Here is a 26,394-nt window from a genome sequence, read left to right as displayed (position 1 = left end):
GGTTTCAACTTACTGAAATTGTTTTGAATCATGATTGGAAAATTTAAAATTTGAAGAAAATGTAACTGCGCTCCATTGTTAATAAATACGATTGGCAGTTTACAGTAGAGCGCACTTGCATTTCTAGAAGGAATAAATAAACCACAAACACAACGCACTTTACAACATGAACACTATACCATTCCGCAATCGAAGATTTAGCTTCATGAATCAGACGATCGAATGCAATTTCACTGGTCAAACCCAGGTCTGGATCATCATCACTCATTGTTTTTGAGATTCAGAATTTACAAAATTTTTAATTTCATCTTTTCCAAATCTGCAAATTCCAAATTAAAGAGAGAAATAAATGAAAAAGAAGAAGCGGGAAGAAGCCTTACGTCAATGTGCAAATGTCTCACTATCTGCGTCTCTTTACGAATGAAATGATTAGAGAAAAAGAAGAAGAGAGCAAGAGGAAAAGAAAAGAAGAGAAATAGAAGGGAAAGTGGAGAGAAAGCAGACGGTCTGTCTGTGTTCAAATGACTTCCATTCTTCTCATTGACTTTTATTTCAGTTAATTTAAAATTACCCTTGATTTTTATAATGAAACTTGAATTATGTGTTTTAGGAGAGATGACAATCACTCACTTTCTAAAAGAAGCCGAATGGAATAATTTAATTCAAAACGAAAAGTAATTTCTTTTTTATCCGGTGTTTAACCTCTTTTTGTCCGCAATTTCAGATTTGAATATGTCGAGAAGGTCAGCCAGGAAAGGCTCAATGAGCTCAACATCCAGAGATTTCTATTACTTTGCTCAACTAGAAAAGATAGCAAAATTCCATATGATAGACATCAATGGTCACAATCACAAAGTGAGATTTCATTTAGTTCGGAGCGAATTCGCAAATTCGTGTACAGAGCGAGTTTGCATTCAGAATACAATGTATTTCTAGAAGGATCACTTCCCCGACATCAACCAGTTTACAAGAAAATGCTGATTCAAGGGGTCACGGCACATTCGATTCGATGTACAAATGTGAATAATTTGGAATTCAAGAAAGATGTTAGTTTGAAATGGATTCTTTGATTCTGGAAGACTCTTGATATTTCAGATTGTGCATGTTGGAAATGTTACATATCATCATTACTTTCTAACTGAACAAGGAATTTATCGAGAACCAGAAGAAGGAGAAACTAAGAAACCGAGAATATCAGGTGAGAAGAATTCAGATAGTCTGATATCTGAAAGTTTTAATTCCAGATGACACCGCAGTGAGAGTGAGAAATCTTCTGAAAAACGGAACAGCTCAAGATGTTTATGAAATAGCACAGAGCGAAGGTTTACAAGTTTCAAAAAGACAGGTAATCCCTTGAAAATATTTCATCGAACATTCCAAATATGCAGTGTCACAATCAACTTAGACATCTTCGAGAACCATCTGGATCCGAGTCAGTGGGACGAGTTGTTAAAAAGAAAAAGAAGGAAATAACGATGGAACAGTTGGATTTATTGAAGACACTATTTCCAGATGAAGTCACATTGTATAGAGGTTAGTTGGAGAATTTGAGTAGGAGTACGGTAGAAAAGTACGGTAGCTCAAGTATCAGATTTATCAAGACTACGTATCTTTTAATAAAAGCAAACACAATTTCAGATGACAACAATGCACTAAATTATGAAATTAGAATATGCGCATCTGGAAAAATAGATCAAACATTTCAAGTCGAACAAACTGATTATCAATATGACGGAGTAGAGGAATTCAGTTATGAGGATCAAATGCAAGATCAGATCAAAGAGGAGCCAAATGAGTTCATTGATGGAGTTCCCGATATCTCGGATAGCTTGATGCACTACCCAAAATTTGATTTAGATCGTCTCTGAAAGTTTATTTTCCTACTTTTTTCTTTCATCTGAAAATCGATTTCATTGCTTCTCGTTGTGAATTTTATAATAAGAAACCCGCGATCTTTATTTTGTGATTTTAACTCTGATAAACATAATTGGTGTCATTTTTCTTTCTTTTCGAATAAAATGTTCAATTAAAATCTCATGTCAGTTATAGCTATCATTTAAAAAAACATGAAGTAAAATTTCCCAAGATTCAGAATTCCTAGTTCCGATTTCTTGATGACATCCCGTGAACCTCTTGTTTTTTTTCGAACTGTTTCTTTTTTCGGCGTGTGTCACATAGACTGTTTCATAATTTATTTCGATTATTTTTACAACAAGCAGTCAAATAATTGACGATAAAAGCTTCTTTTCGGACAAAAGGGGTAACTGACAATTGGTAAGTGGGGGAGGACTGTTGAAGAAAATTTTTGAATTTCATCTGCTGAACAAGTGACATACAATCAGAGACAGTATCTTCTCTTGTCATTTTCTTTTTCGAGTTGATGTTTCGAGATATTTCGGGTAGAGTAGAAGGTAGAATAGAGTGACCGTGACGTAGAATTCACGTGAAAGGGGTGATGGGTGGTTCTCTCCAAGTGGGCGGAGTCTATGATACTGTAATGTGGTATACAGACCTCGAGTACTGTTTTTGATCTGGCTACTGAGTGATTCTAACTCTTATCTGACTACTGATCAACTCAATAATGTTTTATTCCAGAGAAGAGGACTCAACGAAGACAAAATGAGTTCCGAGAAGCAAAACAAAGATATTACTCTTCAAACCCAAGAAGAAGGAGCAAAAACATTTCAACTCGACAAAACACAATTAGACGAAATTCCTGAAGAAAAGAAATCTGAACGCTCTCAAAACTGTGCTACGTGGAGTCAGAATCTTTTGAAATCAAAGAAATTTAGTAAGATGACACAAGAATATCGGGATAATAAAGAGTTCAAGCCGAATGTTTCGACTACTGTCTCCGAAAATAGAATGGACAAAAATCGGTAAGGATATCAGAAGAAGACAATCAAATTTCTATTACTTTCAGCTACAACCACATACTTTGTGCCGACGAGAATCGTGTCGTACTGAAAGAACGTGACCCATCGAACGACTACATCCACGCATCCTGGATGAAAATGCCTGATGGAGTTCAATTCATTTCGACTCAAGGACCAATTAAAGAGACAATTGCTGACTTCTGGCACATGGTTTACACGGAAAAGTGTTCGGCGATAGTGATGTTGTGTCAGTATACTGAGGATGAAAAGGAGAAATGTCACAAGTATTACTCGAGAAACTCGGAGAAACTTTACGGAGATTACAAGGTGAAAGTAATGAAATGTTGGGATGATGTGTTCAAACCGGTCAAACTCACCATCATTGAGATACAGAAAAAGTGAGCAATTCCATCTGGAAGACTGGGAAAAAACAATATAATTCAGAAACAGTCCTATCACTCACCGGGTTCGTCACTACTGGTATTACGACTGGCGAGATCAAGTGGCTCCACTTGACACTGCTCCGTTAAGGAAGTTGTATAAGGCTGTTCTGGAGAAGGTTAGAGAGAAAATTCTCACCGCATACGAATCTATCATTTTCAGAGTGACTCTAAACCAATAGTAGTCCACTGCTCTGCGGGTGTCGGTCGTACTGCTACATTTATCGGAATCCATTTGGCATATGTCATGATTCGAGAGAGTCCTGCCGTTGAAATGGTCGATGTTATGAAAAGACTTCGAAAAATGAGATTAGGAGCCATCCAGTCTCAACTTCAATATGTGTTTCTGATCATGTGTCTTCTTGGAATATTCATTGAAGAGAAAGTATACAGGCCGGATAAATTATACGAAGGATTTCAGCAAAGGTATTCTGATGTGACACGGAAAGTGACGAAAGCCATCATGGAGGAAGAAAAACAGAAGCAGGATCAACAGAAAAAGGAAGAGGAAAGAGAAGAAAAAGAAAGAGAAAAGGAGAAGGAATGGGAAAAAAATCGAGATAGAGAAAGAGAAAAAGCGAAAGAAAAGAGGGATGACAAGAAGGATGATAGGGAAGCACCGGCATTGAGAGAAGACAAAAGGAGAGAGAAGAATCTGGAGTCTCCGTCGAAACCGCTGTTGAGAAGAGTGAGTAAACAGTATTCATAGAGAAGATCTTTTCCAATTCGAATCTTTTGATTTCCAGGATCCTCCATCTCGTCCAAGTCGGAAACTTCCAAACACTGGAGAGGAGAAAACTTCAAGAGACAACGGTTCGAAATATGAAAATTCGTTAGCTGAGGAAAGATCAAGGAACAAACAGAAGAGTGTCTACGTGAAATGGCCACTTTCATCGAAAGAGAAACGGAGTAAGCACGAAAGACAGAAACCGAAACTGACGAAGAATACGAATAGAAAGAAAAAGAGACCTACTTCCAATCACTGAATGAAGATTTCTACTTTCTTTTTTATCTTTTATGATCCCTTATCCTTTCTGGTTTTTATGTGGTATGAGTAACTGGAGTCTCATTTGAATTGAGTTCTTGATTTTTTTGAAACAAAAGAATCAAAATACTCGTGTTCAGATGCTCTTGTCCACGTGGGTTTCTAATGACATCATTTCGAAATAACAACATTTAAATCATAGTTTTGTGAGTCATTTCACCTTTCAACCTATTTATTATTTTTCTGTCAATCATGAAAACAAGTTTCGAACATATACTCTTCACTCATAGAATATCCCTCTAATTCTCTGATTCTCTTTTAGATTTCTCCTGATTTCGAATCGAAAACAACAGTTGTCAGGTTAGAAGGTTTGAGAGCTCACTCTCTATTTCTTCTCATTCTGTCTTTTTATTTTCAATCGACAGAAGAGTTGAGAAAGAAATGCTGAAATTATTGATTATTGCCGGATTGGCAGTAGGAACTGTTTTCACTTTGACTTGCTATAATGTGAGTTTTTCTCCTTTTGTGGGAATTGTAGTAGGGGTTTAACGAAACTACCAGAGTTCCACAAGATTGAAATTAGAATTTAGAAAATAGGTAGAGTATAATTTTGACTAATCATTGACCAATTAAGGGTATTTATGTTTCTCTTTTTTCCAGGGAAGTAAAATGTTGGCAATGCAAAGTGTCGGAGAAACAACTGAAGAGTGTCCTGACTCCTCATACTGTTATAACATGTCAACAACCGCTTATGTCATGTTGAATATGGTGAAAGCCGGATGTTCGAGATGGAGATGCATGGTTAGATTTTATTTTTTTTTCTTCTCTGACTTCATCCCATTTCCACGTCATGAAACATTCCAGCTCGCGAAGGACACGTGTATCTTCACAACTTTCCAAATGGTTCCAGTCAGTCTCTGTTGCTGCAGTTATGATAGATGCAATGTCGGTGGAAATCCAGTTTATTCTGATAAGTAGGTTCTAAGGTCAATACACAGAACTCATCTCTTTATAACGGATTTCAGCCCGAAACAGATACAAGGCAGTGGATCCAATTGGGGAAACAATGGAAATTCTGGAAATTCTGGAAATTCGAACAATGGACCAAGTGGTGGATCATGGGGAAATGGAAACAATAATGGGGGACAGAATAACAATGGATGGGGAAATAATAAGTGAGTGATGAAGAGAAACAACGACGAGAACTTTGAAGTTTTTCAGTGACTGGAGCAGCAACTACAATTACGGTGGACAGAATTCGGCAAAAGAAGAAAAGATGTAAGCTTTGATTCAGAGAATTAGAATCTTTACGAGTTTTTAAAACTGATATTATATGTTATTTGTATTTCTTTGGTGTCATTTTCTTTGATTCCAACTAAATTATTCTCTTCAGGATCAAACAAGACGCCAAAGACTCATCATCGAGTAAGAAGAAGTGGACAGACAAACAACTTGAAGAAATGTGGAAAAAATCGATCGATGATAAAGGAGATGAGATCCAATTGGAAGACGATTTCAAGAAAGTTGACAAAAATTACAAGACTCAATCGATTCCACAAGAAGCGCCAAGAACTCTTTCAGCAAGAAAAGAAGTTGAACATATGCCATTGGGAGCCAAAAGTTCGGGAGGAGGAGCCAAGCCAACCACTTCATCTGCTGCTCCAAAATCTGGAGGGAGTAAAGAAATTAATTTGTGAATTTGATATTGAATAGTATTATCATTGTGCTAATAAAACTTTTGAAACTTACGAAATCTCGCAATTTACACAGTCTGAAAAACCAGAAGTTTATCGAATCAGATGCGATAATTTTTCACCTAAAAGAGCCTGGAAGGAACAGTTTGTTTCATACGACTTTGGACTAATTCGAACTTTCTTGTTTCAATAAAAAAACCAATCCCTTGTTTTCCAATAATTTTTCGTTGAGTCCCCGTGTTCCAATAAAAAATCAAGAGCTCCTACCAGTCCCATCTTGTTCTCGTTCTCCCCTTTGAATACCTTCTCTCTTTGCACTTCAACTTTTTGTCTTTTCCCTTTTCTCTTCACTCATTCAATCCTCGAATTTCCGTTCAAAACCAGCTATATGTATCACGTGAAGTGTCGTCCACGTATTACATGTTCTCCTGACCAACAACAATAAAAAAGTGAGAAGAGAAGAAAGAAAAAAGAGCAGGAGAGAACAAAAAAACAACAACAACAATCGAATATCTGTGTATTGAATCACTCTCCTTCCGAGACACTTTATTCATTTTATTTGCTCGTTGGCTTCTCCTTCCGTACTCATTTTCTCACTCTCTCTCTCTCTTCTTCAATCGTCAACCAGTTTACAAATGTCCATTCGGATATATAAATACAGAAACATGCTCCACCCATGTGCACGTATTTCAATATGATAGTTCTACTCATTTTCCTTTTCTCTTTTCTTTTCACGACCACCAATTCTCAATTATGTCAAAAGTGTGGGAACCAGAGAAGGATGTTACAGTACGCCGGATATCAACCACAGAAAAATTATAATTTCAACTTCGAAAAGTTCTTCAGTCAGTTCCCTGGATTCAAGTGAGTTTTTTCTTATGTAAGCTACTAGAATGACTTCTTTCTTTGGCTTTTTAACAAAAAGCTGTGGGCTCATTTACTATTTTATCATTAATGAATTCTGAACTGCAATCGATTCTGTAGCTTCTTTGAGGCATGAAATCTGTAAGTTGTAGTCACTACCATAATCCAGCTTTCAAGGTATAGTACTAGTTGCTGCCCCCTCCCAGTTTGAGGTCTCTTCCGGTTTTTTCTGGAATATTGGCGTCAAATCACAAGATTTTCTTAATTCTCTTACCTACTGACAGAATTCGAAAAATACAAAAAAATATAGCACTTCTAAATTCCAGTGCTCCTCAAAGGTCACCTCCTTCAACATTCTCATCAAATCCATCTATGCCATCCTCTTCCTCCTCAAGTATTTTCAACGTGTACGGTCAAGATGCGGAAGCCTTCGGATCAGCGATCGGAAAATCAATTGGACAAAGAATTCAACAGGTTTGTTTGTTTCGAAGGGGGAAATTTGAAACTTTTGCGTGTATTTATTGGATAATAAATTGCATTCGCCGGGTGAGATTGACACTTGAGCAAACAGTCCGACGATTTCTATTCATTTTGAATAAGAGCAGAAAAGAGCTGGGTGGGCTTTTGTAGCCGGGGAAAGAGAGCGAGAGTTCTTTGAACATTTATTGAAGTGCTCGTGGTGACGTGGAAACGTGAAATAACTTGATAGTCTGAAGCTAAAATTCAGTTGGACAACCGTAGATAAGGATCTTGGATAAAACTATATTCCTGCATGCATATAACGAACCCTTCTTTTTCAGGCGTTTTCCCAACAAGATCCAACGTACGATATTCAGTTTACACCTCCATCCTCTCCAACATCTTCTTCTTCTGCCACGTCATCTGCTTCTTCTTCATATGCTTCAATGTCTCCGTCTACATCATCATCTTCTTCTTACCCCTCATCTTATGGATCCTCCATCCCATCATCTCCATACCCAACATCTCCATCCACGTATCAACCCACCTCATCATGGCCATCAACTCATCCTCCAGAAGATCTTCCAACAGTTCAACAAGCATTCCAAGCACAACAACAATCATATGGATCAACTCCGTCGATTCCACAAAGTTTGGTAAGTAACTCGAATGGATTCGGTGGTTTACCTGGATTGTTGCCACCGCCGAGTAACAAAAATCAGAATTCTGACTGTCCATGGTGTTCACAAAGCGGAGGATATCGAGGAAAGAGGATACCAAGCGGAGAAGAAGAAGAGAAAAAGAAAGACGAAAAACTTTGAAAATGTATTTATCTGAAAGTGCCTCATAATTCGAATAAATTATTATTATATTTATTTTTGCTTGAAGTCTTTGCCTTGGAATCATACATTAATTTTTATAGGAAATTTAGGCAAGAATATATACTTTAAAAGTATGCATATCAATAAGGTTTTAGTATTTACAATTGTAAAAAATAAGTAAAATCCTTGGAAATTTACTCAAAAGTTCTATCAAATCTGATCAATAATTTCGTCTAGAAGAATCTCTTTCTTCGCCGGATCCTCATCATCCTTGACTCTTCTCAATTTCTCTTGTTTCCGATATTTTGCTCTTCTATTCTGAAACCAGACTTGAACTCTTGCTTCAGTCAAATCAATTCTCATTGCAATCTCTTCTCTCGTATAGATATCTGGATAATGAGTCTCACAGAATGCTCTCTCCAATTCTTTCAATTGTCCAGAAGTGAATGTTGTTCGGATTCGACGTTGTTTTCGACGTTCAGCTGGGTTCAGTGGGGCACCCGATGAGCAAAGGGCTCCTGGAAAGAGACTAGAATGAGTAGAAGAAAACGGTGATGATATCACTGACCAACCAAAGAATTCCTCTGTATTCCATTCAACACATTATTACTTGTCCTTTGAATTGTCTCATTTCCAATTAACTGAGACTTTTGATACAGTTGATATTGCAATCCAGTGTTGAAAAAAGCTTGCAAAGAGTCATGAGTTGAGTTTCTATAATTAGAAGTACTAGATGAAGATGTGGAGTTTCCAGTGGAAGAACTCGATGAATTTTGAGCTGTGGTGAGTGCTCTGGATTATAATAACTGAGAATAAAAAACGGATTGACTTGTGTGTGTTACCTTCCTCCTTGAAGGTATGGAGTTGTGTATTGATGATAGATATTATGAGATTGTGGAGTGTAGAAGAACGAGTTGGCAACTGAAGATGGAGCAGAAGTTGGAACATCCACTGCTTGCTGAGCTACAGCACTACTTGAGAAGTATCCACCGTATTCCATCATCATAGTCTGAATATATAATTTAATTCTAGAAGTATTGTGATAAATGAATCGTTGCTCTTATCAAAAATTAGTTTTAAATAAAGGGAGAAATCATTATAAATGTAGTGTCATTTCATTACCAAAGAAAAGAAAGAAGTCTTCTATAGAACATCTCTAGATATGCAAAACTAATTTTTCAGTTAATCTCTATCTGTAAATCACATAATGCCTCACACAAAAAATAATTGGCGGAATAATTTATTTGTCAAATTTCCGAAATTTTATAAAGAAATCGAAAAATTGGATAACGATCGAGGAAATTGGCAAGAAAAGGAATTATTTGTGGATTATTCGTCTATCCGGATGCCAGATGGAAGTGGGCGGAGTCTGAGCATTTCGTGGAGTCGTTGGAAGTTGATTATGGTTGGATGGAAGGGGCGGAGCTTGGATTACTGTAGAAATCAGAAAAAAAACAGAGATTCAGCGCTTGTCTGGAACTTCGTTAGAAGATTTGAAGTTTCATATTTTTAGAGTTTTTCATTTTACTTCAGGTTTTCCGTTTATGAGTCACAATATTTAGTTTCTTTTTACGAGAAACGGAGATTTGATTTCAAATTTTTTGTCACCAGTTATCATTATATTTCAACTCAGTTTCTTCATATATCATCTCTGAAAAGTATTTTTATGAGCCAAATCGTCATTACCAATCTGTTAATAAAAAATCTTTTTCAGTTTCGTTTGATGAAAAACACTATCTTATTTTCATAGAAATTCGTTTTACATTTGATATCAGAACGCGTCAAGCGCACCCCAGACCGTATAAAAACAGTTGTTTTCCAACAAATCTCTCCTTGATTATACCACTTCCCTTCCCCAAAGATTTCTAAAAGTACGCGTCATATTGTAACATTTGTTGGATCACACTTGACATCTCATTTCCTAAGTGTTTTGTCATCCGCTCTCTTTCTATCTCTATTTCCCTTCTTTCCCTCCTCTTTCTCTATGTATACGGTAAATTAGGGATGGCTTACACACACATACGAATAGCAATGCAATCACCCCAAATTGCCACAACATGATGTCGTCAAATCATTTATTCGATTAAACAGAAACCAGAGAATAAAATGGATTTCGTTTCGACATTGGCGGACACTCACAGTAGTTTCCATCTCGACCGGGACGACCCATTCGGCCTCTCTGAAATTGTGAGATTTAGATGGATATAAGTGAATGGTTGTTACAATTCCAGTTGCTCCCGTCCTCCCATTGAGTCCATTCTTTCCAGAAAATCCTACAGGGCCCACAATTCCCGTGTTGTAAACTGAAATCAATGAACATCGTTTCAGAATAGAATCAAAAAAGAATGGAGACAAACCGAATCCTGCAGGTCCTTGTGCTCCTTGATATCCTTCTCTTCCTGGTCGCCCAACTGGACCACGCGGATTGATATACCTATTTGTATTCTGTCCGGGCGGTCCAATTGGACCTCGTGGACCGGGGAATCCTGGATATCCAGGATAACCCATATCTCCCATTGGACCTGTCAATCCAACTACAGCCTTCACTGATCTTCCATTTTTTCCATTCTTCCCTTTCTTCCCTATTTTTCCTTTTTTGCCACGTGCACCTGGTTTTCCAGGAGGACATTTTATACAGCCCCCTGCGACGGACACACTTATTCCAGATGGTCCATTCATTCCATCTATTCCAGGTTCTCCTGATTCCCCGTCCTTTCCTGGTCTACCTGGAGGACCTGGTGGGCCTGCTGGACAATTCTGATTCTTTTGTTGACAGTCTGAAAGCAATCGAGTCAAGTAAGAAAAAAAAATGTTATGAAGAAGTTTCTACCTTTAAAACAAACGTTCGCTGCATTTTTCTTCTTTTCTTCTTTCTTCAAATTCTTAGTCAATTTTTCTTTTTTTCTTTCTCCTTCTCCATTCACAGATCCAACGGAATTGCCGTCAATTGAAGTGATTGGTTCCGAAAATGTAGATTTAGAATCTGAAATATTTCTATTGAAACTTCAGAAACTTAAAATTTAGAAACTTTTGTAATTATCCAATGAGATCTTATCATTTTGTTGAGTGTACTGATTCCTATAACGGTTTGCAGATCTAGCAGATCGTCGACGCTTCAAAAGATTCAATTCACTCCAAGCTTCATTTGATGCATACTGAAACAAATGTGATCACGCTCTGATGATTTTCGAATCTTGTTACAGTAGAGCGCACTTGCACTATTCATATTTCTGAGTTTGCACATAAAAATCAACGTACCGAAAACTCAAACATCTCGACTGAAACCATCTTCTGGATTCCATGAATTTCGTGTATTATTTTTGAGAAAAAATGAGCAAATATCAGAAAAATGCCAGAAAATCCGAGTAAATAGACTATTAAAACTAGGTTTCTTGTCTGAAACATAGAATGAAAGAAAAAGAAACTGTTCTGTGAAAGTTTTATTGACTGGAAATGGGTTTATATTAGAGAAAAAAGAGAAAATAGAAAAAGGAAAGTAAAAAGAAGACGGTAATTAGCTACTTACTACTGACAAAAAACCAGTAGCCGTTATTTAGAAAAAAGGAGAAAACTGGGAAAAGAAAAGGAGTGGATATGGTGAATTATGGTTGATCACAGGATACAGACACACCCAGATATTCTATACTATGCAAATACGCTCTATTGATTATCTAGATTTTTAGACAATGGACGACATTGAGAAAGCTCAAAGTGCTTGAGAAAAGTTAAATTGCACCAAAATGCGAACTCTGGAAGATTTTTTGAGAAAAAGCGAATCTACAGTAATCTTTCGTATGAACGTATTAGCCAAATCACTTTGAAAAAATATTAGTGAAAGTAGTGAGCATAGTTGTGATAAATGCATAAGTATAGGCGACAAGAGCAGTTATTATTTGTGGAGTTGCGGGATAACTGCTCCATTAATGGAAAATTTAAATAAATCCGAGTTAGAGTGTTTTTTTCGAATGGTTAAAGTAAATTACTACACACTTTTTCGGGTGCAACAACCATGTGCCAGTTGTCACACCTAGATCATTTCTGATGCAGTCAGGATTAGTAGAATATAGCTATAGGGTATCAGCAGAAATTCAGTTCGAACGCGTCACCAATGTTGTTAATAAAAAGGAGAACAATGAGAGATTCTAGAACTAAACCTTGTGGCACTGCAGATAGAACACAACGGGCAGCCGGGAAAACATTGTTAATGCAACCACGTTGGGTACAATTTGTTAAAAAACACACAACCAGTTGAAGAAATTATCATAGTTCCCGTAGGAGCCCAACTTAACTTTAGTGGTTTTTTTTGCAAATGTAATATATTGTTTAAGGGTGAAATTCAAAAACCGCCCCCCCCCCCCCCCCCCCTTAATTCAAATATGACCCCCCCCCCCCCCAAAAAGTTGTCCTGGAATAGCAACTTTATTAACATGAATGACCAAAGTTATCTTGCCCTTGAAATTAGGCATCTCCAGAGCTGCCGTAGTTGCCGGGGAAAGTGCTGGATTAGTCTCTGAATATGCTGGATTAGTCCCCAAGTCGGCAGAAGAGTTCAGTGGAACGATGTGGAAAGTTCGAACTGTTAGTATGTGGACTTCGAAAAAAATTATTTTTCATCACATTTTTCCCACTTTCCATTGTTTTTCACTTCTTTGAGTAAATGTTTTCCCTTTCTTTCTGAAAATTAATTCTATATTTGCATTTTGGAGGCGATAGCGCAGCGAAGACCCAGTTTTTGACAAGCGATGGGTCATCTTTCACCAAGACTGTTGAGGAGGGGGGGGGTCTTTTTAAGTATGCCGGGTAATTGAAAATTGAAAAAAGAGCCCCCATTTCTACAGGTGGGGGACGAATGTTGACCAGAGAGATTCAAGAGTAACCCCCACTCTAAAAGAGAGCCCCCCCACCCAATTTGTACTGGTGGGGACTTTCCAAGGGTTGTTATCGCCTTGTTGGTCCCAACTGGATGCGGGCTCTCCTTGAAATACGCCTTGTTTAAATAACTTGTCAGCTGTGTAGCGTCTTTTTTTACGCAACCGAAGAAAATGAGGAAACCGAATTCAGAGATGTCCATAAGTATATGAGTATAGTTCAAGAATAGTTCAAAGTATATGAAAATCTTTTCTAGTTTTAGGTGTTTTTTTTTTACCGTGATCAATTTTTAACCGGACTACTCGTTCTTTTTCTGTGAGATGTCGATTTCATGATTGACAACATTATCTTACTATTGTATTTTAATAAGTAAATTAGTAGTCTTTCCTTTTGTCGTTTGATAATTTTCTACTAGCCAACCAATACAATCTATCTACTTCATCTGAGATTTATTGATTCTTGTAGTGCGACACATCACTCATACACGAACACTGCATTGCCCCGAAAGTGTACATTGTTCACTTGTCCCCTTTTCCTTAGATTACTGCTATGCTATTTTTCAGATTTCCTAGTCTGGTTCAGAGAGAAATACTTGGAAATCTCAGATTGGAAGATCTTGTAATACTATCATCATGCTCTAAACGAACCAATTATATAATTCAAGCTATCGAAAAGTCTCGATTGAGAAAAATCAAAACTATCAAGTATAGTTTTTTAGATTCTGACTCAATCGCTGCACTATCCGACACTACTGAAACGCGTATCAGTTTAGGGTGTGATACGTGGCAAAATCTAGATCTTACTCCAATGAAAGTTTATTTGTGAGTTTTCTAATAATTTGATCAAGTTTTCCTACTTTAATTTTTTGGCTCTATGAGTCTATCGAGGTCCTTTGAAAATATCGAGGTTCTCTGAAGGTATCGAGGACCTTTGGAAACATCCAGGTCCATTCAAAAAAACCAGGTCCTTTCGTAAATACTTATAACTTATGAGAGTTTTACATAAGCCACAGGGATTTTGAAGGTTATGCCCCAAAATAATTTTCAAAGATTTTCAATTGATTTCTCACAATGTTTCTTCTAATTTTTTATTCAAGTGAATATTTAACTACTTCACCGAACTGACTGTATAAATGTATCCTTGCAGATAGTTTGAACGCCGTGTACCTCAGGAGCCTTCATTAGTATTTTCATCATCTAAAACTGTATGTGTTTATCTAACCCCCTTACGTTCGGCTTTCTCTCACTGCATCTGTTTTTCATTCACAACTAAAGGACAAGTTTCCAAGCATAGTTATGTTTATTCCAAACTACGTCCTACTTTTTTTTAAATGATTGGGATTGATCACTAATTTTCTCAGAGAAGACTTCAGAAAGATAAGATTCCTCTACAGTTGTTCTAGTGACTCAAAATAATAGTCCAGAAGAACGTTTTCTAATAACAACAGAAACCTCGAACCAGTTTTCATAGTTTGATGAATGTCTTGCGAGTTGGTCTACTAGATATTTTCACATATATACACACCCAGCTTGGTGAAGTATTATATAATTTACATAAATGAAAAAGTAGATAAAACGTAGTGAGAAGTTGACTAAACAATGATAGAAGTGATCTTGGGGCATAATCTTCAAAATCCTTGTGACTTTTGTAAAACTCTCATAAGTTATAATTATTGACTGTAAGGACCCTGTCATTTTCAAAGGGCCTCGATATTTTCAAGGGATCTCGATAGACTTATAGAGCCAAAAGATTAAAGTAGGAAAACCTGATCAACTGTGGTAGGAGCTCAAAAATTTGTATGGAGCGATTGCCGCAAGGTTTTTGGAAAGAGAAGAGAAACTGGACCAGCTTGCAAAACCTTTGAACTAATGTTGATATTTCAGGCGGAATAATTTCTCTAAAAGGTATTTTTTTGATACCGTACGGAGAACATTCATAATCGAAGGGATTCACAATTGTTTTCTCGATTTATTTGGATCCTCTGTGAATTACGAAATCAAATCATACGATCACCAACTGCCACCGAGTCTGAAAAATATCAAGAACAGTTGTATTGGATCACTTGCTGCAACAGATGCAGAAAAGTTGGAGGCATGTTTCAAAAATTCTCCAAATCAAGAATACATTATACTCGATGGAATAGGTCCACTGAAGTTGTGCCAGAATTCTGTGATTAATCGGACTGAATATTTGGATATCTACAGTCGTGGAACTTGCGGAGATGATATTCTGATGAGTTTCAAAGGAAAATCTCTTAACTTGATATTTGTACATTTTCAACAATCTACTATTACTAAGTTTCTGAACAACTGGAAGTCTAATCAAGGATTCCAAAACTTGAAATTTCTTTGTATTCATCATTATCATGACGAGAATTTGGATATTGCCAAAATAATGGAAGAAACTGGTGTTCGATGGTTGCCAGACGATACTGTCCTGAAATGGAGAGAAAGGTTTGTTTGACTATTGTCGAAACTGTGACTCTGAAATCCTTAGCAACTTGTTTCGTTCAAAGAAACCAAGTCATTTGCAGAAACACGCCAGAAGTGTTAAATGGGCAAAAGGAATGGAATGAGAGAAGTTTAGTTTCTCGCAAGTACTTGGATAGAGACTCTGATGGAGAAAGAGCTTTTGTTCGTATTTCATCAATCGAATTCAGTTTTGTTGTCGGTAGTTCAGCCAAAATTACAAATGGTATGCGTAGCTTCAATTGGCTTTAGATTGTGTCTTTGAAAAGTATTGAAAAATACTTCATTTCTTTGCTTTCTTTGGTATTCATTTCCTTCTCCGTTTTTCGTTTTTATTTTACTACAGAAATAAAGAATTTGAACATGTTCATTTTCTGTAGTTCACGTGTTTTTCTTTATTTATTCAAGTATCTCTGTTTTTTTTTCTGTTCAATAAAGTTTTTTAACAAACTAATAGGTCACGTCGGCAAAAATAGAAAACTCAGCAATGAATTTATAGGAAAATACTGTAAATTTGGTTTTCCTTTTTAACTTCAAAAATTCTTGTATTATTATACAGCTAATTTATGGCATCCTCTCCTCATGCAAAAACATGGATTGGCTACAGAATATCACAAAACCTATCGAATTATGGCCGAAAATAAAAACTTTTGAAATTTGACCCTTATTATATGTACCCGCCAAGGCAATATCCAAACAAGAAAAAATAACAATGCCCGTTCAGCAGAAATTCAGATCTTCAGGAAGCAAAGTTAAATGTCTGGAGGAAAGAATGCATATACTAACTACAATAACAAATCAGCCGACCTCAAATTGCTTCATTTATTAGTAAGGAGCTGTAATTAGTAAGTTGGTGGAAACTGTCGCGACGGCAAGGAAAGTTTCTAGAATGAATAGCATCAAAGTAAAAACGCGTTTTAAATTGCAATCACAATTCCACATTGGATACGTTTTTAAATTGGTGCATGAATATCATTCATCACCAATTGGACCAATGATCAGAAAAAATGTATATTGCAAAAAATTTAGTTGAAACGGTGAAGTTCGGGGCATTTGAGATAAAATGTTGCCTCCATTTCGAAATTTGACTCATTGATATTGATATTTTATTTAACTATTTAATTATACAGTAAAAGTCACTGGAGGTCAGGTAAAGTCCCTCACGAGACGAAACCTGAGGAAAATCAACCGGTTAAAGATGGAGAGTTATAAAATAGAAGTTGGGCAAGGAGGAAGAAGAATAAAAAAAATTATCAGAATCGTGCAATGTTATTCACAAGAAGGGACTTGAATTCTGAAGGGCAAAGGAAATGAGGGACATGTAAAGTTATGGCATTCAATATAGGTATAAGAATTGAGAATAAATTAGTACAATTAGGATTTACACAGATGAGACACATTGGGCGACGAGAGGAGGAGCTTAACCTGACATGGGTTTCAAGATTAGGGAAATATGAGACGCCGATTATGAAGTTATATAGGAGAAGAAGTTGCGCTTTGAGTCTACGGTGGCGCATAGAAAATAGATCGAGCTGGGAGAGGCGATCAGAGTAGGAGCGATAAGGTGTTTTACAGCGTTGAAGAATTTTCCGCGAAAAGAATCTGAGAGGAGTTTCAAGTTTGAGGGCTAGTTTCGAGGATGGGGGAGGAGAATATACAACAGAGCAGTATTCAACTAGAGGGAGTACGTAAGTTTTAAACAGGAAGATATAAAATTTGGAGAGTTGGATTTGAAAGATTTCAGTAGTTGCTGAGAACGAAGTAAGGCGAGAGCAACAACCCGATTGATGTGTCTAGTGAACTTGAGATTAGGTTCTATTAATAAACGTAAATCCCTGACAGAATCGACGGAAACAATGAGGGAACCTCCAATAGTGTACGGGTGAGATGAGTGGCGAGATCCGAAACGAAGAAGGGCTGTCTTAGAGTGGGCCAGAGGTAGAGAGTTGTTAGAAGCCCAAGAATCTACCAAGTTGATTCCCATTTGGAGTGCAAGAGGATCATGGGAGAACAACTTAATATCGTCAGCGAATGCTGCGATATGTAGCAAAGGGATGTCCTCAAGTTTCAGCAGGAGATCATTGATAAAAACTAAGAAAAGGAGGGGGCCAGACACGGAACCCTGAGGGACACCAGAGGGGATAGATGCAGAGGAAGCGCCAACGAAGTCATCAATCTTGACAGAGAAAGTTCGATCTGAGAGAAAATCAGCAAGCCAGGAAGTGATATTGATAGGGATTCCAAAGTTGTCTAGTTTCGAAATAAGAAATTGGTGATCCACACGATCAAATGCCTTTCGGAAGTCAAAATAGACAACTTCCAGGGACTTATGATTGGAGAGGAGCAATCTATATTCCGAGATAGAGTGGACAAGTGAAGATAGAGTGGACAAGTGAATTCATTCTTTGAATTTGAAATGTCGTAAATTCTACAAAACGCCGAAAAAACTTTTCACTAACAATCAAAAAAAAAAAAAGTAATTTGTTGACATATCAAAACCTACTTGAAGAATTATCAGTTTCGTAAGATTTTCAAAAATTACAAGTGGCTTCATATTTATGGCCCGCTGTGTATTTTCAGACCATGGACGGAAAAGCTCATTTCAAAGTGCTTGAGAAAAGTTAACCAAGGTGAGAACTCTGGAAGCAGATTTTAGAGGAAAGCGAATTCACAGCATTCTTTCGTATGAGCGTATGAGCGTATTAACGAAATCACTTTGAAAAAAGATTAGCTCTGATGATTTTCGAATCTTGTTACAGTAGACCGCACTTGCACTATTCATATTTCTAAGTTAGCACATAAAAATCAACGTACCGAAAACTCAAACATCTCGACTGAAACCATCTTCTGGATTCCATGAAATTCGTGTATTATTTTTGAGAAAAAATGAGCAATATCAGAAAAATGCTTGAAAATCCGAGTAAATAGACTATTAAAACTAGGTTTCTTGTCTGAAACATAGAATGAAAAAAAAGAAACTGTTCTGTGAAAGTTTTATTGACTGGAAATGGGTTTATATTAGAGAAAAAAGAGAAAATAGAAAAAAGGAAAGTAAAAAGAAGACGGTAATTAGCTACTTACTACTGACAAAAAAACAGTAGCCGTTATTTGGAAAAAGGAGAAAACTGGGAAAAGAAAAGGAGTGGATATGGTGAATTATGGTTGATCACAGGATACAGACACACCCAGATATTCTATACTATGCAAATACGCTCTATTGATTATCTAGATTTTTAGACAATGGATGGGTTGAAAAATCTCATTTCAAAGTTCTTGAGAAAATTGAAATTGGACCAAATGAGAACTATGGAAGCAGATTTTTAGAGATACAGTAATCTTTCGTATGAACGTATTAGCCAAATCACTTTGAAAAAATATTAGTGAAAGTAGTGAGCATAGTTGTGATAAATGCATAAGTATAGGCGACAAGAGCAGTTATCATCTGTGGAGTTGCGGAGATTCGACGAGAGATTGGAGAGGATCTGATTATGGCACGAGATGGTGGAGAAGAGGTTGATGGAATGGTGATGATTGGGACACCAATACTTTCAGATGACACTTTTCGGGCGTTTGTTATGCTGAAAGGAATATTGAAGTTATATTAATCATTTCAGATTAGCAGTTTCTACTATCTCTCCACGTTCCTTTACACTCGCGCTCCAACTTGTTTCAATGGAGCGAGATTGCATGATATATGATCTACTTATACGGATTAAAAATTTTAGAAATAAGAGATTCTGAGTAAGGAAACATTCAAGTAAGCGCGGCTAACTCTAGTTTGTTGATGTTTGGTTTAGCTCGTTGATCAGAATTGGGCTGAAACTTTACTCTCATTAACTTTTCGAATTGTAATAAGAGTTTTCAAATTTTCAAAAATCAAGATAACACATTTCAAAAAGTTCCAAAGAGCGCGTTTCCCCCCGACTCACCTAAAGACGGGCGGTGCAATATCTTTTTGTTGGCTAGTGGAACTTCTAGTTGTTATATCACCTTCATCATTGAATACTGCTTTTCTTGGCTTCGTATTCTTCGGAACTTCTGGAATTGTTGGCATTGGATTTGGATGTTGGAGATGTTGATGGAGTTTGGATGATGTACCTGAAAGAAACTTTTTGAAACTTTTAAGACGAAAAATCAAAATTACTTGGTTGAATTGTAGACTCAACACGTGGCGTCACTTCCAGTCCCTCTTCAATTCGAATCATTCGAATTAGTTCGCCCATTGGGTGGAGTTTGCTGCAAACTGTTTCAGACTTTTTGAATTTGTTCAATATAAACACGGCGAACCAGACTACAAACATCCAGAATACAACTTGAATAGAGATGCACTAACCTATCATTAGTCCTCGAAGTCCTTGCAGTCTCGAATAATTCTAAATTGATTTCCGAAAGATTGTCAGGTGCCAGTGGAAGTGGAATACTTTGAACAGAAGGAGTTGGCCGAATTGCCACGTGGGGAACCATCAGATGAGGTTGACCGTTGACTTTAATTTCAATTGGTTCTAGGTGTGCATTGTTCTGTTGATTTGTAGGTGGTGGTTGAGTGGATGACCTTCGGAAATATCGAGAACAACAACAGATTGAGGATGAGGATGTTCCATTTGGAGACATCCTGAAAGAAGATACTTTCAGGATATATGTGAAGTTTAACTTTAAAACGAAAAGTTATTTGAGCTTTTTATCATTCGTAAGTTCATTTAGAATATTTTTAGAAGAGTTGTAAGCCTTTTCAGCGTCACTACTCAATGAAGCGTAATTGGGAAAGTGCTTTCATTACGTAACATTCAGATTTCTCAAGAGATATTTATGTTTACTATAAAAAGTCTGAAGTATTGAAAGCTGGAGGAACTGTCTTGGGAAAGCTAAAAAGTCATGAAACTCATATTATTCTTGAGATCCTCACGAGCTCAGTTAGCCAATCATAGGCATTCCTCTGTTTGTGGAAATCATTAACTCAATTAAGTTCGATTACACAAGTTTTGGTCATCCCAAGTGGTCTAGTTTCCGTTTTATTTGAACTCTGTGTCGTTTTCACACTTGTTGTTTGACAACTCAGAACGTTTGGATTCTAATACAAATGAGAAATTGGAACCTAAAGAAGCATTTTCCAGCTATTCCTATACCAATAAGTCACCATAGGTGCTACCATAACTTGGCTATGTGCAAAATTTCAAAACTTATTTCTTACAGAAACAGAAATGAAATTCCTAATGAAATGAATGTGAAAAAAAGAAAGGGAGGAGGGAGAAATGAGAACCTAACTCGGTTAGCTCCATGTATATATGGCAGATATACACTCTCCTTCTTTCCCCTTTCTCACCCGTTTCTTGGCAACCGACAGCGTCTCTTTTCTCTGTTAGGTATTGAGAAAAAAGCGATAAGACGAAGAAGAAAAGAGGAGGGATACGAGGGAGAGAGGGAAATGTTGATCAGTGATATGACAAAGGTAATTAGAGGGTTTGAAAATGTATGCGCATGACTGAAAAGAGCTGAATTCTGAGAAGGAATCGAAATTTTTTTTGGGAAGTAGAAAAGGAGAAGAAGAGTAAGCAAGGGATATATGAATGGTCAAAGGATTATAATACAATTTTAAAAGATACAAATTAAAGAACATGAATGACTCATTCCCAGAGAAGAGAGTCAGTGAATACGTCCTGTTGCCTTTTTATGCAGGTTTCAGTTATTGTTTAGAGAGTCCAAAAACTTTTTTGTAAAGTTATGAAAATATCTCCGAAGCTTCAAATTTCGGATCCTCGTTAGAGCATATTTACTGACAACCAGTATTTGAAATTTTGATAACTGCTTCGTACAATTGGCTGAAAACAATTCTACAGTAAGCCTTGAAAACCTGGAACCAAAACTTGAACTTTTCTGAATCAATAGAATGATAATTTTTTATTATCACAGCATAATTTGTTCATTCCAAAAACTGTCAATTATATGTTCACTCACTGTGTAATAAAAAAATGAAGAAATGTGTGATAAAAATGTTCATTATCGCCCCCGGAATTATATTCCGGTTATCAGTCTTTCATTACCATGCACACTTTTTCGCAGTTTTTTTGTATGTTGCTTGAAACTAGATTCTGGAGTTGGAGTTGTGGTTATCGATGGATACAACTTCAAAGAAAACAGGTGATAAGCTGATGTCAGTAGTACTTCAAACTTTACGGAGAAGACAGAAGATCGAAATCATTTTGATTCGGACATTCGGATAAACCAGCAGACTTGTGGACTGTTTCGGTATTTTGAATATATTTCATTTCAGATATTACTGTAGGTGAATTCATTTCATAACTCATTGATTTGTATGAATAACTGGCTAAGTTTTTTTTGTAGCTTGTTTTTGTTTTGTTCTCCAGAGTTTTCAAGAGTCACCATAGTTACAACTGTTCTCAGTGAGGTTCAATGCTCCCTTATTATGAGGATTCATAAACTTTTGGTACTCGTAGAATCTCAAAAGTTAAAACTCCGCCCACTTTTCCAACAACTCTTTGGTCTCTCGAAATTTCTCGAAATCTTCGGTCTTTACCTCATCAAAACTACCATATCCGCTCTTTCAATTTCTCCAAAAACGTGCTTTTTTACGAAATTTTCCTCCAAAACCCTTTTGACCCCGCCCATCGAGCTATGAATGAGCAATCATGTTTGGACAATAGCGTCCAGGCACTTTACGAGAACAAGAAATTCTATTCTTTTCAAAAAAAAGAAGTCAGGAGACGTCCTCATTCTCGAAATTTTCTCGTTTTTGGAGCCGGTGTTGTTCTGTTGAAAATGATGAAAAACTATCGAATTTTGGCTTTTCTTCTTCTTGTTCTGATTTTGGGTTAGTTTCTAATACTAATATTCAATTTCTATCTTTACACCTGCTGCCTTTTTCAGAGACCGCCGCGACTCCAGAATCCACTGGTGGTGACGTGGAATCAACAGGTGTAGTGTCGTCTGAGTCGAAGCCTGATGTCATTATCAAATTGATAAAAAGAGGTAAAACCGTGTCTGCATTGAACACACTTCATGATTTGTGTTCTTTCATTTCATACTTTTTTAAAATCTTTCAGGAGCTGCTGAAAGACTCTCCAACAGTTCTGATGAACTTCCTCGAGACAAAAGAAGAAGCAGTAGCAAGAAGAACAAGGGAAGAAAAGTTGGAAAGTAATGGAACGAACTAATTTGGAAAATAATTTTTATAACTTGAAAAGTGAAATACAATAGATATTAACAGTTTTACAAATAAATATTTATTTATATGCTCCTTGATTTCTTGTGTTCCAATTGAATCAATCGATGGACTGAAGGAGTTTCGTGATACGTTTCAGTACTATCGGTTGATCACAATATATATTCGTGATGTGATACGGTCGCTCGAAACGGGCACATTGACCGATAATAAATGTTCCTTTGGGCTTTTCAACAACGTCAAGATGGTGTGATTTCAAGTAGTTGACAACTTTGAGAGCTCTAAAATTAACTTGAATTATTTATTTTAGGAAAACCAAAACTGTTTCAAAGCGTCTTTCTTGTTTCTCGTTCAAAATAGAATGTGGGACTTGAAGGATCAGACGTGTGAATAATTGCTAGAGAAAAGGCGGTGTGACGTCTTGACACGTCTTGTTGTCAAGGAAGCAGATGACGTCAGCAGAGACTGTTCCCATATGCTCATTATAGTGAATTTTAAACTCTACCTTTTCTGAATATCTTCTTCTGGCTCTTCATTACTTTCTTCTGATTCTCCTCCAAAGAATTTATCGAACACCGCATTCACTCCATTATCGGAACTTCCACTCCCTTCTTCCGACTCAAACGGTTTGATTGATATGACAGAGCAACTCGGAATCCATTCAATTGTCTCTATGTTATCTGGAAATGTTAGTCTTTATTTAAATAAATATTCCCACTCCATACTTTCATCTCTCATTTTAGCAATCACCAATGAATGACTAACGGGGTCACGAGTCATCAAATGTCCGATTGTTGTTTCTTTTCTTCTCGAATCTCCTGTATCCAAATCGATTTGAACTTTGTGTCCGAGAAGATTCCAGATTAGATCGTCAGTCATCATTGTTTCTTCGTTCTAAATTTTCCAATTTTATTGCTCAAAGTTGCAGCTCGGTAAAAGTTAATATTTGGCATCGAGTAATCAGCAGCTGACCTGATATTTAACGGAATTCAAGATTTTGAGAAAAAGTTGTAAAATGCACATATTTTATTAAAAGATATTATGTTACACAACCACCACAGATTAGAAATTTGAAGTTCAATATCACAATGAAAGAAATATAAGGCCACAACCAGACAAGAAAATTAGCACAGTTTGAACCAGTCATCACGATTAAGAAAGGCAAGGGGCCAAGAGATTTAAAGGAGAGACATTTACACAATTGGGGAGATGAGTATTGAAAAAATATGAATATGATTAACGTTCTTGATGAAGTTGATGCATGAGAAGAAGATCCTCTTGCGATGGCTCATAAATTCTACCAAGAATTATTTTGTCCTTGAAAAGCTTTGCGAAAAGAAGATAATTTGCAAACATCAGGAGAACGAAAGTGACAATATGCTGCCAGTCGTTAGTCAGAACTAACATCCAAAATTGAATAAAGATCAGAACGAATTCGAAAGTGCACATTGCATTGATCAAGTAATGTGGTCTTTGTAGTACTCTCTGAAAAACTTACTTGAAATGTTTTTAGTTCAAGCAGTATACAATAGTGAGAAAAACTATTATATCTTCATAAAATGGTCACTTACAAAGAAAGTGTTATGACGGGAACTCTCTGGGTGAGCAGCCACAGTTCGAATCAAATGAGAAGCCTTCGCTCGGTAGCACCGTCCATCTGGCATTTGGACTGTCTCTCCATCGTTATATAGACAGAACTCGTTCCATGGAGTTGGAGCAGAAATCATACTGCCCGTGTGCCCAATTCTAGGTCCCTCAATTTGACGCCAGGATCCGAGATGGATGGCAGCTCGATGAAGAAGATCCAGATAATTCAATGGTGAAAGGTATGCTACGTATAAGGAGAACGCGGTAAGACCAACAACGATACCTAGCTGACATTCCCAGAATTCGTTGATCAGAATCTTTTGTGGAATTCCTTGGCTCGTTTTATACTGAAAATTACTTTAAGAACAGGATTTATATTGGTACAGTAAACCTTACCGGTACAAAGATACATGGCAGCATAATACTCAGAAAAGCTGTGGACACCCCAGCAAAAATACTTTTCTTGACTCGAAGCACCAGATCATCAATAAGAACTTGGATCTCTTCACGGATCTGTGCCGGATTATCACTACACATGTGCAAAACTGAATCCAAGTCAATTTGTGCAGGTGGAGATTCCGTCAATCGTTCGCAAATTGTGGAGAAGTCCGACTCTTTTCTTCCCCATTTTCCAACTTGTTCGCGGAACTTACGCAGCCAGCCGATTATCTCAGAACGGAATATGAAAACGTAGAAGAAGACTCTGAAATGATATGTTTATTGCCTTCGCTAATAAGAATATTAGGCAAGTATACAATTTTGTTTGAAGTCCAACAACTTTACATTTGTTTGGAAGATAAAAAAAAAACTCAAAAAACCATTAATACTCACGGAAATAGGAACCAAAGTACTGATCTGCTTGGGAAATCATGGCACACACGATTGAAACTGAACAGAAAGCTTGTTATGATCAATGTCATTACTGGGGTTTTTATAGCAGCATATTCCACAATCATCAGACTCGATTGTACAAACTGCGATTGATTTGCAGATATCGCAGCAATTACTTCTGTTATCTGAGAAGATTTAATTTGCTTTTTCATCAAATATTTTCCGCATTACCGTTTTCCAAAAGCATACAGTGACTCTCCAGCCTAACAAAAGTCCTACACACGATAGGAAGTATGGGTTGATGAGATGGAATTTCTGAATGATTCCATTTACTCTGGAAATCTGACGAAATATACACTCACTAGTGAATAATGCCAATATGATTTAGGAAGCCACCAAAGCGTCTTGTATATATTAAGATACTGCAGAAACAACGCCAAGACTGAATACAAGAAAAGAGTGCATTCGAAGAAAAGCTCCCCTTGGGTGAACTGAATATCAGGCCATATCGGATGAACCGATAGTGTGACTCCACTAGTTCTAGGTGGTGGAACTGTAACTGTAGCAGTCTGTTGAACGGGCGGTGGCCCTCTTCTTCGGGGCGGCATCAAGCCGCGCTGAGTTTGTTATCAAGGATGAAACGACTACGTTATGTGACAAAATACTGATGGAAAATCACCGTTTTGTTTATTGTATAATAAGCGGTGGGGTTCTTGTAACAATTTCATTAGCAAAACAATAACATTTATTGTGGTGGTGGGGCTCCACGTCCGAATCCGGCTCTGAAAACTGGTGCTCCTCCTGGTCCAGCCTCGGTGACCTTCTCGGTTCTGTAGGCTTCACGGTCTCCCTTCTCTCCTTGAGCTGAACCTTTTTGAATGATTAGTTCAGTATTACAGAGAAATTACTTACCGGAGCGTGGAACTCTGTCTTCTGCTGGGACACGGATCTCTCTTGGCTTGGTCTTGATGGTTGCTGGGACGATCTCAGCTGGGAGAGCAAGGTACTCGCGGAGGTACAAGATTCCGGCGTCGGTCAAGTACCAGTAGTAGTGGCGCCAAGCGAATTGCTCCTTGACCAACTCGCGGGAAGCGAGGGACTGAATATTATGTGTTACAAATTTATAGTGAAATTTTCGAACTCACCTTCAAGGTCTTGATGACCTCAAGGTTGGAAACTCCATCGATATTTGGGTGAGTCTTGGCATTGAAGTCTTTCTTGGCGACAGTCACTCCCTCGTTGAAGAGGTACTCGTAGATAAGCTTGGTGCGACTTTTCGGGATGAACATGATGACCGCAAGTTCTAAAAATTACAACATTGCA

At 37.2% G+C, this 26,394-nt stretch overlaps 12 protein-coding genes across 12 annotated transcripts; 6 read left to right on the top strand and 6 right to left on the bottom strand.

The window, feature by feature from the left end:
• Nucleotides 1-974: 974 nt before the first annotated feature.
• GCK72_001264 (uncharacterized protein) lies at nt 975-1,868 on the top strand (the record flags this gene model as incomplete). The annotated part of the gene is made up of 5 exons (XM_003111222.2): nt 975-1,046; nt 1,096-1,198; nt 1,245-1,345; nt 1,389-1,533; nt 1,639-1,868. 5 exons carry the CDS (start codon nt 975-977, stop codon nt 1,866-1,868), a joined length of 651 nt encoding a protein of 216 aa, XP_003111270.2.
• A 751-nt stretch (nt 1,869-2,619) lies between these two features.
• GCK72_001263 (uncharacterized protein) lies at nt 2,620-4,302 on the top strand (the record flags this gene model as incomplete). Its single annotated transcript, XM_003111117.2, has 5 exons — nt 2,620-2,879; nt 2,924-3,274; nt 3,321-3,435; nt 3,480-4,004; nt 4,063-4,302. The coding sequence occupies 5 exons, from the start codon at nt 2,620-2,622 to the stop codon at nt 4,300-4,302; spliced, it is 1,491 nt and encodes a 496-aa protein (XP_003111165.1).
• A 440-nt stretch (nt 4,303-4,742) lies between these two features.
• On the top strand, nt 4,743-5,998 carry GCK72_001262 (uncharacterized protein; the record flags this gene model as incomplete). Its single annotated transcript, XM_003111415.2, has 6 exons — nt 4,743-4,808; nt 4,962-5,102; nt 5,166-5,275; nt 5,327-5,476; nt 5,523-5,579; nt 5,695-5,998. The coding sequence occupies 6 exons, from the start codon at nt 4,743-4,745 to the stop codon at nt 5,996-5,998; spliced, it is 828 nt and encodes a 275-aa protein (XP_003111463.2).
• Nucleotides 5,999-6,776: 778 nt separating this feature from the next.
• GCK72_001261 (uncharacterized protein) lies at nt 6,777-8,139 on the top strand (the record flags this gene model as incomplete). The annotated part of the gene is made up of 3 exons (XM_003111174.2): nt 6,777-6,859; nt 7,186-7,333; nt 7,660-8,139. 3 exons carry the CDS (start codon nt 6,777-6,779, stop codon nt 8,137-8,139), a joined length of 711 nt encoding a protein of 236 aa, XP_003111222.2.
• Nucleotides 8,140-8,349: 210 nt separating this feature from the next.
• GCK72_001260 (uncharacterized protein) lies at nt 8,350-9,145 on the bottom strand (the record flags this gene model as incomplete). Its single annotated transcript, XM_003111053.2, has 3 exons — nt 8,350-8,657; nt 8,708-8,931; nt 8,982-9,145. The coding sequence occupies 3 exons, from the start codon at nt 9,143-9,145 to the stop codon at nt 8,350-8,352; spliced, it is 696 nt and encodes a 231-aa protein (XP_003111101.1).
• A 1,031-nt stretch (nt 9,146-10,176) lies between these two features.
• Nucleotides 10,177-11,427, bottom strand: GCK72_001259 (uncharacterized protein; the record flags this gene model as incomplete). Its single annotated transcript, XM_053722894.1, has 5 exons — nt 10,177-10,442; nt 10,497-10,916; nt 10,970-11,122; nt 11,168-11,294; nt 11,398-11,427. 5 exons carry the CDS (start codon nt 11,425-11,427, stop codon nt 10,177-10,179), a joined length of 996 nt encoding a protein of 331 aa, XP_053591539.1.
• A 1,143-nt stretch (nt 11,428-12,570) lies between these two features.
• On the top strand, nt 12,571-19,174 carry GCK72_001258 (uncharacterized protein; the record flags this gene model as incomplete). The annotated part of the gene is made up of 6 exons (XM_053722893.1): nt 12,571-12,721; nt 13,727-13,829; nt 14,892-15,461; nt 15,542-15,641; nt 18,899-19,048; nt 19,091-19,174. 6 exons carry the CDS (start codon nt 12,571-12,573, stop codon nt 19,172-19,174), a joined length of 1,158 nt encoding a protein of 385 aa, XP_053591538.1.
• Nucleotides 18,838-20,087, bottom strand: GCK72_001257 (uncharacterized protein; the record flags this gene model as incomplete). The annotated part of the gene is made up of 4 exons (XM_003111317.2): nt 18,838-19,054; nt 19,406-19,574; nt 19,621-19,712; nt 19,810-20,087. 4 exons carry the CDS (start codon nt 20,085-20,087, stop codon nt 18,838-18,840), a joined length of 756 nt encoding a protein of 251 aa, XP_003111365.2.
• A 2,163-nt stretch (nt 20,088-22,250) lies between these two features.
• On the top strand, nt 22,251-22,632 carry GCK72_001256 (uncharacterized protein; the record flags this gene model as incomplete). The annotated part of the gene is made up of 3 exons (XM_053722892.1): nt 22,251-22,302; nt 22,359-22,460; nt 22,535-22,632. The coding sequence occupies 3 exons, from the start codon at nt 22,251-22,253 to the stop codon at nt 22,630-22,632; spliced, it is 252 nt and encodes an 83-aa protein (XP_053591537.1).
• A 121-nt stretch (nt 22,633-22,753) lies between these two features.
• On the bottom strand, nt 22,754-23,535 carry GCK72_001255 (uncharacterized protein; the record flags this gene model as incomplete). Its single annotated transcript, XM_003111258.2, has 3 exons — nt 22,754-22,934; nt 23,159-23,333; nt 23,379-23,535. The coding sequence occupies 3 exons, from the start codon at nt 23,533-23,535 to the stop codon at nt 22,754-22,756; spliced, it is 513 nt and encodes a 170-aa protein (XP_003111306.2).
• Nucleotides 23,536-23,889: 354 nt separating this feature from the next.
• Nucleotides 23,890-25,679, bottom strand: GCK72_001254 (uncharacterized protein; the record flags this gene model as incomplete). Its single annotated transcript, XM_003111178.2, has 6 exons — nt 23,890-24,138; nt 24,225-24,587; nt 24,637-24,943; nt 25,072-25,256; nt 25,303-25,386; nt 25,434-25,679. The coding sequence occupies 6 exons, from the start codon at nt 25,677-25,679 to the stop codon at nt 23,890-23,892; spliced, it is 1,434 nt and encodes a 477-aa protein (XP_003111226.2).
• A 137-nt stretch (nt 25,680-25,816) lies between these two features.
• Nucleotides 25,817-26,360, bottom strand: GCK72_001253 (uncharacterized protein; the record flags this gene model as incomplete). Its single annotated transcript, XM_003111407.2, has 3 exons — nt 25,817-25,935; nt 25,984-26,170; nt 26,217-26,360. 3 exons carry the CDS (start codon nt 26,358-26,360, stop codon nt 25,817-25,819), a joined length of 450 nt encoding a protein of 149 aa, XP_003111455.1.
• Between the last annotated feature and the right edge of the window lie 34 nt (nt 26,361-26,394).

This window comes from Caenorhabditis remanei, chromosome I (genome assembly GCF_010183535.1).
Source record: "Caenorhabditis remanei strain PX506 chromosome I, whole genome shotgun sequence".
In the NCBI taxonomy this organism is placed as follows: Eukaryota; Metazoa; Nematoda; class Chromadorea; order Rhabditida; family Rhabditidae; genus Caenorhabditis; species Caenorhabditis remanei.
The sequence above is the reverse complement of the archived record's forward strand: the minus strand, read 5'-3'. Positions and strand labels throughout refer to the sequence as shown.